Source organism: Capricornis sumatraensis, chromosome 11 (assembly GCF_032405125.1).
Source record: "Capricornis sumatraensis isolate serow.1 chromosome 11, serow.2, whole genome shotgun sequence".
NCBI classification, from domain to species: domain Eukaryota; kingdom Metazoa; phylum Chordata; class Mammalia; order Artiodactyla; family Bovidae; genus Capricornis; species Capricornis sumatraensis.
Genome location: NC_091079.1, coordinates 20554134 through 20570115, shown reverse-complemented (window position 1 = coordinate 20570115; position 15982 = coordinate 20554134). Strand labels below are relative to the sequence as shown.

The following is a 15982-nucleotide window of genomic DNA, read 5'->3' as shown; positions in this document are numbered from 1 at the left end:
GGGGCACCCTGCGAGCCTCACCTGGGCTGAGCTGGGAGGGCCTCTGCGCACCCCCAGGCTGGCCCCCCGGAGTTGGGGTGGGGCTCGGGGGGGTGCTGCTTCCCCAGGGGTGCCCCCTGAGCTCCTCCAAGTGCCACAGACCCTTCAGGGCAGGGTGGGGGGCTGTGGGGACCCTAGTCCCACTGCCCTCAGAGGACACCCCTGCTCTGACTCAAGGCTGTGTCCCCCCAAATTCCCATATTGAGGCCCTAGCCACGGTGTGACACTGTTTGGAGACGGGGCGTTTGTGGGATGATGAGGGTGAGATGGGGCTTGCCTGGCAGCTCAGACGGTAAAGCCTGCGATGCGGGAGACCTGGGTCAATCCCTAGGTCGGGAAGATCCCCTGGAGGAGGGCGTGGCAACCCACTCCAGTGTTCTTGCCTGGAGCATCTCGAGGACAGAGGAGCCTGGTGGGCTACAGCCACGGGGTCGCAGTCAGCCATGACTGAGGTGACCTAGCACACACGGGTGCACGAGAGTGAGGCGAGGTCATCAGGGCAGGCCCGTGACAGGATGAGTGTCCCCGGGAGACCCGGGCTTCTGTCTCCCTCTCAGGTGAGGACACAGCAGGCAGGCGGCCGTGTGCCACAGGAGGAGGGGTGGCCCTGACCTCAGACGTCCAGCTCCAGACCGAGCAGTCAACATCTGTGTGAGCAGCCCCACGTGCAGCGTCTGCTCGTGGCAGCCCGGGCCGCCCAGCACCCTGGTAAGGCAGGTGAGGGGAGGCTGGGTGGGGCGAGGGGGCTGCCTGCCCCCCAGAAGGGCGGCTGAGGGGACGGCGCGGAGCCATGGTCCCCGCAGGGATGCTGCCCATCCTCACGACGACAAGTGTCACTTTGGAGAAGCACTTTAGAGCCTTCAAAGTCATGGCCCAAACCTCGTCATACATTTGAGATTACTTAAGATTTACTGCACAGACACAAAAATAAAATAAAAGAGGGCAGCACGGCGGGCGGCAGGCCCAGTGACAGCACCATTTGTAGTCAGGATAGCGCAGCCTGCAGACGCGGCTGCTTAAGCACAGCAGCTTCTGTTTATTCCGCACTTTCCCATCAGATGAATTCAGAGAGAAAACAAGTGACAAGCCGTTTAGGGACATAAGTCACATCTCAGCTTCAGTTCAGATTCATGAACTTGCTGGAAGCCAGCGAGGGCATGGCAAATCCACAAATCTTAGAATAAAAAAATTAAGCCCTCTCTCAGCGTGAGCCTCAGCTCTGGGGCGCACTCCGTGAGCCCCTCTGGAGCGAGCACCAGCCTGGGCCCGCAGGGCCAGTCTCTGTGGCCCCCACAGCCAGGCAGCCCCCCAGTGGGGCATCTGCCAGCCTGGACAGCAGCATGGAACAGCGCCGAGGGTAACTCATGCCAGCGTCGCTCCCAGGAGGGGCAGACGCCACTGTGTCCCGCCTGCTCGGGCCTCTGCACACTCTCCTGGCCAGGGCAGCCGAGGGCTTTGAATGTGACGACAGACACATGTCTAGGGAGCCTGGTGGGCAGTGTCCGGGTTGGGAGGGCATATGTCCAGGAGCTGCTGTTCAGGGGCTTCCCACCTTCCATCTGCCCCAATGGGATGAGGGCTGACCAGCAGATGGACCTGATGGGCTAACGGCCCTACTTCCAGCAGACTTTCCTCTCAGGTGTTTTTGGAGTCAGAGCCTCACCACAGCAGCACCAGAACCTCCTCCACCTCCAGAGCAGACAACGGGGGTGGGCGGGGACCCCAGCCTCCTGCTGCAAATGTAGGCTACCAGGTGGGCCTCAGCCCCCACAACATGAGGCCAAAACTGACCAGGGGCTCAGAGTAGGTAGGTTTCTGTCTAAATCAGGGGGCAAAATGCAAAGCCATCTCGTGAGGCAGACATGCGCCCTGGTACACGGGACAGCGCTAACAGCGGTGGCCACGCCGGCATGTGGGTCAGGTCACAGTGAGGCTCACGGGCCTCCAGGGGCAGAAGCCAAGGATGCTGCCGTCTCTGTCACTTCCTGGACACCAGGAGCCAGGTCTGGGGACACCCACCCTGCTGATTCCAGCAGGGCAGGGGTCAGGCAGAGAGGCCGCTGCCTCCCGAGGATGAGCGGGTGGGGTGAGAGCAGGCTGCAGCGTTCGGAGGCCACATGCCCTCCTGAGACCTCAGGACAGCAGGGCCTGCCAGCCAGCCCGCCACTGGTGTCCTGTCTCCCTGGGGCACCAATCAGGAGCCCGAGAAAAGCTCTTGGTCCCTGGGCTCAGCCTGGTGCCTGGTGGACAGCCCTGCTTCGTGGTCACTCAGCGACCAGGAGCCCATCCTGGCCTCAGCCCAGTCATCATCCCAACTCCTCCTTCTGCCAGGGAGAGCTGGGGAAGCTGCCGCTGCAGGACAGAGGTCAGGGTCAAGGCCAGCAGGCCCTGGGGCCTCTCCATCACCTGCCGGCCACACACAGGCAGCCCCAACTCTGAGGGACTGAAGGAGCAACGTGGACAGGCATCAAGGTGGCCGCCGGTTCCGGGGACAGGCCCATCCTGCTGCCTTGACAAGCTGAGCTGGGCGTGAGCAGCTGACGGCGGGCCGGGCAGTGGTGGGCGGCAACTCTGCCGAGGAGGAGGCCCCGCCAGAGCACAGGTGACCTTAGGCACAGGAACCCATCCACTGCCAGCCACACTTCCTGGGCCTCCCGGCCACTCAGCTCCCCCACCCCCAGACCACGTTCAGGGGCCTCCCAGGCGCCTGGCGAGGGTCAGAAAGGCCTTCAGGGAAGCAGCCCCCAAGCAGGCCCCACACCCGCCCTCAGCGAACACGTGTCTTGGCCACACCTCCGCACCGGGCTGCTGAGAGCTGGAGCAGCTGCAGCCACCAAGCATGGCCAGAGCTGCGGGGCTGGCACCCCAGGCACCTGGCAAGGCTCCTGGGCGGCGACCCAGCCTCCCCACCAGGCCCGGACCGCCTTGACGGGGATGCGGAGCTTCAGGCAGGCAGTGGCCGAGGGGCTGGCGGCCAGGCTGGTTGGGCCTGTCCCAGCAGCCCGTGCTGTGCACCTGACCCAAATGTGGACCCCACTACCTGTCCACGCAGCAGCCCCACCAGTCCCCAGAGCTGAAGGGGAGGCACAGCCCAGGTTCTGCTGCTGACTGGGCCATCCTCCGCCTGAGGGGCTGGACACTTGGCTGAAACTGAGGCGGCGGCTGCCTCGGGGGCGCGCCTGGCCACCTCCCCCCTCAAGAACCCTGCCCCTTAAGCCTGGCGCTCATTTCTGATCAGTGACCCCATCACAGCCTGGCACACTCAGCACTCAATACTGGCCCAGCTGGATCCACACCTGGGCTCCCGTGACCCCAGGAGCCAGAAGGAGAGGCCCGCTGGCGCCTCCTGACAAGTCACACAGCCCCGGCAGAGGTGGGGCCAGGCCTGGGCTGCCGAGGTGGCCGGACACCAATTGCAGGGGGGGAGGCGGGAACAAGAATCAATAAATCTGAACCTCATTCACGATGATCTGGGGCTCTTATTAAGTAAATTAATTTAAGTTAATTTAGCTCGATCATGACTCCCGATCACAGTGATTTAGTGAGGGGGAAATTGCATTAGGAAAGGCCATGCTCACCAGATAGGAGAACGGAAGAAAATTAGACCCACTTAGCACTGTGAATTAATATGGAAATAGCAGGTGTAAATTTAACCTTATCGAGAGAGTGAAAATTATCTTCATAAATTTGTAGAAATAGCCCCCAAGATGCTTATAAATCTATTTAAAACAAAAATATTACAAAAAGTACAGTAAAATTAATTTAAAATATACTTCCAGCTATCGCCTCCAGAAAAGCCGGCAGCAGGGCCAAGTTTCGTCTGGCCTAGCAGGAGGGAGGAGGGTGGTGGGCACTGCTGACCGCCTGGGCAGGCTGACCTCCTGGCACACCTACCGCGGGCCAACAGGTCCCCAGCTCCTCTCCCACGGCCACCCAGTCTGCACACGCCCTCAGCCAAAGACCGCCCAGAGCCAGGCCACAGCCCTCGCGAGCAGCAGGCCCCTGGGGCCTGCAGGTGGAGCAGGCTGTAGCCTCGCCTCCCACCCCTGACAATCACCGTAGGACAGAAAGCTGGCCCAGCCTCTCTCACCAGAAGCTTCTCCCTGAGGGACACCCAGTGTGGTGTGGCCTCAACAGTCCGGGCCGTGGCTGCTCCCAGACCAGCTCCAGCGGCTTGCTAATAACAGGACAGGGAGCGTGAGGATGCACGAGTGCGTGGCACACACAGGTTGGCCACATGACTTGTGCAGAAATTGCTGGGTGAAAAAATTAGCCAACAACTACAGACTGAGCACTTGAGGAGGTGTGCTCAGGCCCTGAGGCCCTCCAGCCCACCCCGGCCTCTGGAGCCCACTAGGCGCAGGCCTCTTACCTGGATAGGGAGAGCCGCCGGGCCCGCCAGGACGGGGGGGCCGGGGGGCTGGGGGCGGTGCTGAGAGGTGAGGTCGGGGTCTTCTTGACGATGCGGTAGCGCGTCTTGATCACTTTGCTGGTGGGAGGGGGCCGCTGGCCATGCAGGCTGGAGGCTGCAGGGAGACCCAGACACAGTGGTCAGGGGAGGTGGGGGAGCTGCCCACTGCTCGATCTACCCTGCCCACACCCACCCCACTCCGGGGAACCCAGCAGCTCCTGCAGCCAGAGCCGGCAGCAGGGCAGGCCCAGCTCCCGTGGGCATTGAGGAGGGGCCGTGGGTGGGCCGCGGAGGCTGGGGTGCAAGGCACTCATCTCCCTGGCCACCCTCACCCGCCCCCTGCATCCATGCAGATTTATGTCCTTAATCACTTCCGTTTCCATAACATTTTGCAGAGTGATATACACCACAGCTTTCCTCCTTGCTGAAGGTTTCATGCAATTAACAGGGATCTGTTTTGCCCCAGTTCCCTCAACTTGATAGCCAGCAATTTCTCCATGGCTTCAAGGAACGCATCTAATTCCCACCTTCCGTAACGCACGGCTCTAACTGCCCAGATAATTAAAGCTAACGCAGCGCTGCCACCCCTCGTGGCTTAGCCAGCACTCAGGCCCGGCAGCTCGGGCCCAGGTTCCCAAGGGCGCCTCTCCTGGGGCCCACTTCCACATGCCTGCACGCAGCCCAGGGCTCTGCCTGGAAGGGGGCTACAACCACCACCCCCGCAGCGGGTGACTTCTGGGCAGCACAGCTAGGGGGGATGGACACACGGGGGCGCCAGGAAAATGCACTGGTCTCACCACCAGAACTCCAGCACAAGGAAGGGCAAGGATCAGCTAACCCTCAGCTGAAGGCCGCCTGGGCCCGGCATGGCCCAGGAGCGGGCGCGGCCCCACAGGGCCCCACGTGCCTCGCTGCTTTATGCCAGTCCCGGCGGTGCCCAGCCACCCCACTGTCCAGTGGCACAAACCAGTGCGTCCTGACCTGAACCTACTCCCCTGGGCCAAGGACACATCTTCCCAGCACCTGCAAACCCCACAGGAAGCAGTTACTGCTCTGTGAATGGTGATGGTAACTAACTAAAAACCATCTCCCAGAGCTGGGAACACAACAGCCCACCAAGTCACAACCAGTCCTCCCCTGTCAGCAATCAGCACCTCAGCCTGGACCTCTTCTCCAGGCCCACCCGCCCACCCAGCGAAGTGACTGTACCTGCACAGCCTTTGGAACGGGCAGTATGCCTCCCTGTCCAGATGCCCCGCCTTTCCACGTGAGACGGCCAGGACGCAGCACGGACTCCAGGCCCTCCTAGCAGCCTCCACAACAGAGGAAAGTGCAGGCTCCACGCACCCAGCCGGGTCAGGTTAGGTGTGGGCTGCAAGGCCCAGGGAATGCTGAGGGCGCGGGATGCCTCTGCTCCCCGGGACTGATGGCAGGGATCCACAACCACTGCCCACCAGGGGGGTCCACAGAAGTCGGGGCAAGGCCGGGCCGGCATCCCGCCCCACCTGTCTCCATCTGCCTGTCTCCTCGCAAGGACGGAAGCTAAGGAGGGGTCACGGAGAACGAGGGGAGCTCGTTCTCCCCTGGGGGCCCAGTCCTGGTGAGTGACCGAGTGGGCGGGTCTGCAGCCTCGGGCAGCCCCACACCACACACAACCCAACATACCCTGGGTATCAATAAATAAATGTTTGTTGAATTGAATTTTCAAGGTCTTACAAACAAGGAGAGACCAACGAAAATCAATAATAGCTTGTTCCAACTATGAGCTCAGAAACATGAGAATTCCTCTGAGTTATCATCAAGCCCCACATTGACCTCATGGCCTCCAAACCCACCCCAGCCCCCTGCTCACAGAGCCTCTGCACCTGGACAGACCCCTGCCTGTCCCCTCCAGCAGGGCTGCCCACCCCCCGCCCCATTCTGACCCCCACAGCGGCCACCACCCACCAGCTGGGGCTGTGACACGCACCGCAGAGCCCAGGGGTGCCCTGCTCTGCAGCCCAGGGCACGGTTATGTGGAGTGGGAATGGGCGCTGGGCCCTGAGCAGGCCCGCCCCAGCCTGGCTGCTTCCATCCCATGCTCCGCCCCCTCGACCAGATGCAGGCCCCCTTCTCCCATCCCCTCCCTGCTCCACCAGGTGCCACCTCCTTCAGGAAGCCCCTAGTCCCCATCGCCCAAGGGACTGAGACACAGCCTCCGGGCCTGGCCCTAACCGCCTGCAAAAAGCACTGATATTCACATCTCTTTGCAATGCAGCCCTACTATGAGAGCAACTTTATCATCAACTTACTGCATTTTCCTTATTGGTGCCCCATTACCACTTCCAAAAACACACAAACTAATAAAGTAGACCCTCCCTCTTAAGAGGCTCACTGTCACTCTCCAGACATCTCCCGTGTCACACCTCCGCCCTCCAGATCCAAGAGGCAAGGGAAGAGCACAGAGCCCGTGCCCCGCCCCCACAGCATGCTACGGCCCCCGGCCTGGGCCTGCAGACCCTCCCGCTCTCCCGTGGGAAGCATGGGCCCAGGGGTGGACAAGCCTGACAACGGCCCCAGAGAGGACTGTCCAGGGCGCCCGTCCAGGGCATGAGCTCAGCAAGGCGGAGAGACGGGTGGCGTGCCACCCTCGTCCTAGGGGTGGTAGGACTGGGGGCTCCTAAGACCGCACATGCCACACAGGGGCCAGAAAGCTGGGGCGGGAGGCCCGGCAGCCCCAAAGCCTGTGCGCAGGCAGAGCGGCGGGTGTGGTCTCCAGGAGGCAGCATGCTCCTCGCGCAGGCAGGGTCACCTGAGCCCAGCCCAGCACAGCCCCACCAGGCAGCAGGCTCTCCCCTTCCTCCTGGCTGGCTGAGGTCTGTGTAGATAATCATGTTATTTAGATAGGATGTTGGTTTAATTCCCTTCATTACAGACTCCCAGGGCTGTAATTTTTTTCTCCGCATGATGTATTCCCCGTGGCACATTTCACTCAAATCAAACCCTTCGCGCCTTTATTGCCAACGACGCCCGGGCGCCGCGTTATCAGGCCCACACACACAGCCCTCTCCACCCCGCTGTGCAGAGGTCACTTCTAATGACTAATCGATCTCATTAGCTTCCCTAATTAAAAACTTTACTACCGCAATGGAAGACAAACTACAAAAAAACTGCTGGCATCATATCTGAATGGGTATGAGCCCATCCATCAGCTTGGCCCTGGCCCCGCACACCGAGCTCATGGCTGGGGCGGGGGGGGGGAGGGGGGCGGGGGTTGCTGCCAGGGAGGCCAGCTGCAGGGCCCGGCCGTCTGGGAACGGGGGAAAGCCAACGCTCGGGGTGGCCATCGGGCAGCACCGTCCACAGCAGCCCGGCCTCCAGCTGACCCTGGCCCCCACCCCCCCTCAACGAGCACCACAGACAGCAGAGCCACCGGACGGAGGGCAGGCCCTCGCTCTGTCACTGCGGACTGGGGTTGAGAGGGAGTTCAGGCTTTTATGGAACTTCAAAGGGCGAGAACTAGGAGGAAACGAGCTGATTTCACGACTGTTTTAACGAGTGAAGAGGAGCTAGAACCGGAGCGCCTCTGAGCAGAGGCTGCCTGGGGCTGCTGATGGGAGCACGAGGCGGCAGGAGGAACCCCTGACAGCCCACTGGCCAGTCAGCTCCGGACATCCCAATGAGGCTGGGTGGGCGCCGTCAGGAAAGGCGGGGCGGGGGCGGCAAGGCGGATCTGGGACTTTGAGGAGCGTGGACCAGAGGCCTGTCGCCAGACTTTCCCTGACTGGGCCCCAGGTCCCGCGGCCCATCGTGCACCAGCTTCCAGGTCCACACAGGCACTGGGGCCTCTGGAATGGGCAGACTGAACAACAGGCCGTGGAAGAGACCCAAGAAAGCAGACAGTCACGGCTGGGCTTCCCACGCAGTCCAAGGGTGCCACCCTCGCACCTGAGGGCCAGCAGAGCGAGGAGACAGCTCAGCGCCACCGGGGAAGGCCGAGCCGGAGAGCATGGGCCGCCTCCAGCCCTCCTGCTCAGTGGGGTGCAGAACAGGACAGCTGGGCCACAGCCACCGCCTGGCGTCCAGGCAGGGGATTCGGCAGAACCAGACGCACGAGGCGCCTGGGCCAGGCACAGCCTGAGAACCGATAACCCCACCCCAGAAACCAAGCTCTGCTCCTGAAGGGGGCCCCAGGCCCCGCCAGTGAATGCAGTGGACAGGGTCAGTCGAGCACCCAGCCTCCCAGGGTCTTGCAGCACGGCCGGCAGGCTGTGGGGTGAGCCTCCTGTCAGCCTGGGTGTCCTGTGCCCAGTCCTGTGTGACTCAAAGTCCCCCTGTCACCGAACCTGCTCTTCCTCAGCAGCTGCCCTGACACTTCCTCACACCCCCAACTCCGGGGTAAGACAGCCAAGAGGCCACGTCATGGTTCAGGCTTTCAAGAGCCCCAGGAGCTGCCCTCCACTCCCGGTAGCGCGGGTCCCACTGGCCTGTCGCCTCACCAGCAGCCCGCACTGCACCCCACTCCCTAAGCCTGCTCAAGGGCCCCACATCGGGGGAAGCTTCCCCCTGACTGGGGCGTGGGCACCAACAACTGAAGCAGCTTCCGAGCACCCAAACCTGCTCCTCCTGGGTTCCGAGGTCTGAAAGAGCTTTCAAGCCCACAGTTCCCAACAGGGCTCCCCATGGCGCCTCTTCCTAGGGCGCCTCCCAGACCACCCCCAGCCTCCATGAGAACAGGCCCCTCCAGCTAACTGCCTGCTTAGGAATCACAAGGCAGGGAACTCAGGGAGTATGCCCACAATGACATCGCTGGCTGGTGGGGTGGGGTCTAGACAGAGGGGACGGCATGGCCAAGGCTCCTGGGACAGTGGGAAGCAGGGAGGCCTGCAGGCAGGTAGAGAGTCTGGGACTGCCCTGTGCTGCCTCGAGGCTGGTGGAAGGCTCACACCTGGCCAGCAGAAAAGAGCCCGCCAGATCGCCAACGACGGCCCTGTCGTCTCTGGACACCACCTTTTCTGAACATCAGCCTGTCTGAGCTGTTCCCTTGGTGACGCCTATGGTCCTGGAGATGGTGAGACCACAACAGCATCAGGAGGACTGAGGAGGGGCGCGCAGACCCCAAGGGCCACCAGGAGAAGCTCCACCACCTGCGGGAAGCAGGGGGACGGCTGCCAGGCCAGAGGTGCTCCCAGAGGGGTGCTCCCAGCAGACGCCAGGGGCAGGGCAGCTCCCACACTGGCCCCACACACCCTGCGGAAGGTCCAGGACCTAAAGCAGAGCCGGCGAGACGCTGCCTGCAAAGAGGCGGATGAAAGCAAGTGTCATGGCAGGAGGCTGGGCCCCCTCACCCCGCCCAGACCTCAGTTCTCAGGGGAAAACCCAGGGAGGACTGGCTCTAGGGGGTGCCTCCTTGTCAAGAGAAGTGGGGACCCTCTGCCCTCCACCCCCTCCACAGAGGATCCACAGTGCCTACCGTGCAGCAGAGCTGCCAGGCACATCAGCCCTAAGGACGAGAAGAAAAATGACCTGCCCACCTTGCCCCGCATGAAGGGACCCAGGCTGGGCCAGGGCGGGCACCAGGCCCAGGGGCCTCTGTGTAGGAGTCTCTCAGGAAGGACAAAAAAGGGGCTCAACTCTTTGACATCAGCCTAGAAGACACACGGCTCCAACCATAAAGACAGCCAGAGACACACTGCAACCTGCGCCTGCACCCACACCTCCCCCAGCACCCCAGATCTCCACCTCGCCCTGCAGGCTCCCTGCGCCCCCAGTCCTCACCGGGACAGCGCTCATGTGGTGCCACCCTGGGCCCACTGCAGTCAGTGCTCTGGCCGGTCCCAGCCCAGGACCTGCAGGTGCAGGGCGTGCGGTGACCAGGCCTGGCCCTCCCGCTCCCACCACAGGAGGACAGACAAAGCCTCAGGACAAACCGCACTGGCGAGGGCCTTCTCCTGGAGGAGGCAGACGCCCCGCCCCTGCACTCGCTCAGTGGGAGCTGCCAGGGACCGCAGCCCCCAGCGCTCTAACAAGCTTCAAACGGGGGATGACGGGGATCGCAAAGTATGAATTTTTATGAGTCTAATAAATCACTCCACTTTTCCTGTGCCTGATGGCTGCTGGCACTTCAAACAGTGGACAAGCCCTGCCGCAGTCAGTGGCTCGGCTGCGTCCCTGCAGGCAGCCACACAGGGGCCTGGGTATGGGGGAGAGGAGGGGGGGGAGGGTAGAGGATGGGGGGAAGGGACGGGGCTGCCGAGGCCCCTCCCGGCTCCCATGGCACCCAGCTGTGCCCTCAGGGCCAGCCCTCCTGCAGGCCCCCCAGGAACAGCTCAGGCAGGCTGCAGAGAGGCTCTGCCAGACTCTGACACGCAGAGGACCCACCCCTGCCTTCCAGGCCAGAGTCTGCACAGGGGGCCCTGGGGAGAGGGGTGGATGCGTGGACACGCGCTCGCTCACACACGCGCTCGCTCACACATAGGCACAGGAGGCCCTGGGGAGGGAGTGGATGCGTGGACATGTGCTCACTCACACACTCGCTCACTCACACGCAGGCTGCAGGCACATGTCAGCAAGGGGGAGGGACATCATTCCCTGAGAGGGGAAAGGCGGGCCTGGGTCTTGCCCCGCGAGGCTTCCTGTCTCCTGCTCCAGGGACCAGCCACGGTGAACAACTACCATCACCAAGTCACAGCGGCAGCCCGACTGGGCCGCACGTCACCTGCCCAGAGGAGCGTGGGCAGCGGGGAGGTGACAGACAGCCCTGTTGCCGCCTGGCCCCGCCGCCGCCATCCCACGCTACCTGGTGTTTAATGACGACACTGTCAGCCAGAGACGCACAGCGCCGGGACTGTCAGGGCCCTATTAGAGGGAAGATTGAGACCCTACTCTTCTCAAACTCACTCAAGCAACACAAGCCGCCGGTTCCTGTAATTATCGTGCACGAGCCATCGATTGCACGATGACACCGCCCCATCTGTGTGAAATGGGGGCAGTGTGCTCCCTGGCAGTCGCTGTACATTATGGGGGGTGGGTCTTCCCACCCCTTTAGGCATCACTCTAAAGGATGGAGGAGGGAGCACCTCCTAGCCCCCGCCCCACCTGCAGGCCCTGGGCACAGGGGGCAGGGAGCCCAAGCACATTCCAGGGAGGCGCGCCCCAGAAGGCAGAGGAGACAGCACGGTGTGTGGCTGGGGATCGGCATGGGGGCAAACTCAGGGAGCAGGGCCCACAGGTGCAAGAGACAGCCACACCCCAAGGCCAGGCGCCCCAAATAAAGGCAGGGAAGGCAGGATCCAGGCCAGGCAGACAGCCCACCCTCCCCCCACTCCCCCAGAGACAGGGCCAGGCCCAAGTGGGCAGAGAGCAGTGTCCAGACATGGCTGGGCTCCCCCCCACAGGAGACCAGGCAGCCCCTGCCCGGGCTGAACCAGGCTGTCCCGGGCTGACGCGTCTGCCTGCAGAGGTCCAAGGCCTGACTGCCCAGGGGACCAGGGGCCAGCCAACACCTAGCCCCGCACTGGGTCTGTGCGCACATGGTCTCCGTCCACACAGGACAGCAGGCCTTTCTCACGCCTGTGTCTGTCCATCTGGGAGCCTGGGCCAGGCAAGCCAGGAGAGGGAGATGGCCTGGGGGGGAACCCGCTCCCCCACCAGGCTGCGACCCCAGAAGGCCAGAGCCCTAGGGAGCATCAGGGACTCCCAGGTCCACCAAGGGAGTGGAGGGGCCTTGTCCACACCCCACTGACAGCACCAGGGCCCCCAACAAGCCAGGTCAGCTGAAGGGACAAAGCCAATCCTGGGAGGTGAAGGCCCACCCCACCTTGGCAGTTTCTGCTGAGGTTTCTGGTGGCAGGAAAGTGCCCACCAGTCCCAGGTGGACAGAGGCCCACATTCCAAGTGTGAGCGACAGGGGACGTGGTGCAGAACACACCTGCTCTCTCCACGGGGCTGGCCCAGATACTAAGCACAGCGCCATGGGACAGGCGCCAACCAACATGCCCGCCTCCACCCTCTCACTCTCAAGAACCCCATCCTCACCCACGGCGGGGGGGAGGTACCCAGCAGACACGGGGTGTGCCCCTAGACGTGTGACAGATACCGGGCCTCAGTCGTCCCCAGGAATCTCAGTCCCACTACATGGCCCAGAGCCGGTGGCCCGGGCGAGGACAGCGCTCTTCCTAGCCACAGCCTGGCCCTTCGGGCGCCCAGCCCTTAGCTTCCTCAGAGTCGGGGCCAGAGACAAGATGCTTCTGAGAGAGCCTGGAAATAACCTTGCTATAAAAAGCAGTGACCACGGAGAGAAAACCACATGTGTCCTCACAAGTGCCAGGCTACCCAGATTCTCCTGGCCACTCACCTGTCCTATCTGGTGGCCAGAGGAGCAGAGCTGCAGCCCAGGGGCAGCGAGCAGGCCTGAGGGCACCTGGGTGCAGGGCAGATCTGGCCTCACTCAGCCCTGGAGCCAGCCGGCCCAGCCACAGACGAGCTGGAGACGGGGCGCGGCGGCGGAGGCGGGAAGGCAGCAGAGCCACTGGGTCTCACTGGCCAGAGGAGGCCCGCTGCCATGTGCCGCCCTGCCAACCGTGGAGGTGGCGGGAGGGCAGCACGGGCTGGCCAGGAAGTGGACCAGGGGCCCCCCACCCTCAGCTCTGAGCCCTCAGGGAGGAGCCTGGGCCTGGGCCCCTTCAGGGTCCTCTGGCCCAGCAGCCCTGCTCAGGGACAGCTCCCAGGCTCCACCCGCAGAAAGCACGCTGCTAGGGCCAGGGTAAGGCTGCAGGAGGCTGCAGCCCCACACACCTCTGAAGACAGGGCCTTGGGCCTCTGTGGCTGGCAAGGGGGGAGGAGGGGTGGGAGGGGGCTGGGCAGGCAGAGGCCCAGAGCAGAGGCCTCCCAGTCTCAGGGTGGTGGGTGCCCCAGGCTGGTCTGCCTGAGGCTGGTGGGCTCTCCAGCAGAGGGCGCCGCCTGACGTGAGGCTCAGCCCTGCCGTCTGCAGCCGGAGGCAAAGGTGCCCAGAGGGAGGGAAGGCCACCCCTCACTGTTGATGCCCAGGTCACAGGGCCTGCCAGTACCGCACTCTGTAGGGGCAGTCGGGGTGCCCGAGCTCAGGAGGGCAGGTCCTGAGGGCGAGTCCGCCCCTATTCCAACATTCCAGACTCTACACGGGTGCAGATGAGCAGAGATGGGAACACGTGGTGCTGGTGACTCGCTGCACAGCGTGGCTTCAGCAAGGCTCACCCCGGACGCGCTGGGAGCCGTGGGCCCGGCCTGCTCCTCCCCACCCTCCCGCCGGTACCCCCCAGGCTCCATGGCGGCACCAGGGCTGGGAGTGTGGGTCTGCTCGCAGGGCCAGGGCCTGCCTCCCGTCTCCTGCACACAGCGAAGTACGCCGTCTCTCCCCCAAAACCCCAGGCCCTACTGTCCACCCCACATACCTCTGCCGCCCGCGATGTATCAGGACCAGGTGGCTGAGCCGCTGCTGGTGTGGGGGAGCGAGCGGCTCTGAAGGCACTCGCCCCTGCACCCTGGGACGGCCGGATGGACAGACAGACAGGCTCAGCCGCGCCGCCCCAGCACGTGTTGCCTCACAGGATGCCCCCTGCTGGGTGCCAGCCGCCAGGGCCCACCAATGCCCAGCGCTTGGAGCAGCAGCCACTGTCACACCCAGCACCATGGAGAACAGGCTCCGCACAGGCCGCCGCCGATGTGCAAAGGCAGTCAGGTGGACAGGGGCCAGAGCCTGGGGCTCTGCACGGCCTGGGGCACACCGTGAGGAGAAAACAGCTCTGAACTGGCTCAGAAAGCGCCGTGCTCCAGAGAAGGACAGCAAGCAGCCCGCAAATGTGGGGGGCTGGGCCCTGCCCCAGGCCCATGGCACCCAGAGGCCCTGTCTGGACCCCCAGAGGCCCTGCCGGACGTGCGCCTCTCTAGGGCGGAGCGATCGGGGCCAGGCTGATGGCCCAGGCACTGGCCCCCCAGACTCTCAGACTCTCCTCAGCCAGGCGGGCAGGAGCACCAGGAGGAGCACCATGCCCCCAGGCCCCTGCCACCCAAAACCAATGCAAAGTGAGGGAGTGAGCACACCACGAACCAGAGCCCAGCCCAGCCCCACCCGGTGGACGCCCGGGAGCACGCTGACTACCTCAGCGCACCTGGGGGGGGTGCCGTACAGCTGTAGCAGGTGAGGACAGGCCCCCAGAGACCCTGGGCCAGAACCCCCGGGGCCTGCCCGAGCACATACCCGAGGGTCAGCTGCCAGGGGGCACAGGAGGTGGGGAGGACAGCGGCTTGCTCCCACCCATGAAACCCCACAGGAGGGACCTGCCACTGCCCTGGGCTGGACCCTGTCCTGACACCGCCCGGACCACCAGCAGCGGGACTGCAGACTCCTGAGGACTGTCGAGCGCGAGATGCCAGGGGGCCGGGAGAAGACACAGGGGCAGAGCAACAAGCACCTGCACGTCTCATGGTCAGAAGCTGATGGATCTGCAGTCGCTGTGCGCAACTATAGACTTTCTTTGCAAATCCCATCAACTGTATGCATTAGGACCAAACCTGGAACCAGAAGGATCCCTGGGAGCACTGAGGGCCCCGGGCCACACAGGTGATGCTCAAGTGGCACCAGAGGTCGCGCTGGGCAGGAAGGCCTTTTCAGCCTGGCATCAGCCTGGCAACGGTTAGTCTGGGGAGCCCAGGCTCACCTCCCACAGACACCAGAGGAGACAAGAAAGCAGGAGGGCCACCAAGAGTAGAGGGCCCTGACGACACCGGTGCCCGCCCAGGGTCACGTGGTCTGTGCAGATGCTCCGACAGCGGAAAAGGCGCAGTCCCCCTGCAGAGGGATACCGGGCCCCGCCTTCCCAGGACAGCTGAGGCCTCAGCCCGAGTCCCTCCCGCAGCAGAGTAACCCGTGGGGCACCAGAGCGTGGGAAGCAGAGGGTCTCAGCTCAGACCGGGGGAGGCCCGCACTTGGGGCCTGTCCTGAGCGGGCTCCATTTGTGCCGATACGGCCCCAGGGCTGGGGTGGATGACATGGGCACAGTCCTGGGGGCTCCAAGCAAGCACACCAGCGGTCACTGCCCACTGGCTCTGGGGCGGCAGCGCCTCCTGCCCAGGGCCCCTTCCCCACCCCACAGGGAGAGACAGGGCCTCGGGCGCATGGAGCTGGGGGCCGCATGGCACCAGGTCCTGCTCCTCCCCACAAGCTACGGGAGCGAGCTGCCCAGAAGCCTGAGCCCCACCGGCCCAGCCCCCAGGCACCGTGGAGCAGAGACCCCTGCCCTCCCGGGGTGAGTGCCAGCAGAGGCCTCACCACACTCGGGCGGCCCAGAGGAGTGTGCACTGAGGCGCTCAGCTCTCAGCTAGACCAAAACTGATGAAAACCATCAAGCCGCGATTCACCTAAGCATGATAAATAAAGCACGCGGGAAGCACACCGTCATACACCTGCTGAAAACCAGAGATGGAGAGAGCTCCGCAGCCAGAAGGGGACAGTGGACCCCACAGGAGAGCAGGGCCAGCCGGCAATGGCCAGGCCTCCCCCCGGAGCCCCACAGC

The 15982-nt window shown here is 63.7% G+C and overlaps 2 protein-coding genes across 2 annotated transcripts in view; one reads left to right on the top strand and one right to left on the bottom strand.

Annotated features, from left to right (window-relative positions):
- ZNF623 (zinc finger protein 623) overlaps window positions 1-15982 on the top strand; it is a 246494-nt gene that overhangs the window by 127326 nt on the left and 103186 nt on the right. The window lies entirely within an intron of this gene.
- ZC3H3 (zinc finger CCCH-type containing 3) overlaps window positions 1-15982 on the bottom strand; it is a 61786-nt gene that overhangs the window by 32083 nt on the left and 13721 nt on the right. Inside the window, exon 4 of the mRNA XM_068983685.1 lies at window positions 4412-4565. Within this exon, the coding sequence (XP_068839786.1) occupies window positions 4412-4565 (154 nt within the window). The remainder of the gene's footprint in view (window positions 1-4411; window positions 4566-15982) is intronic.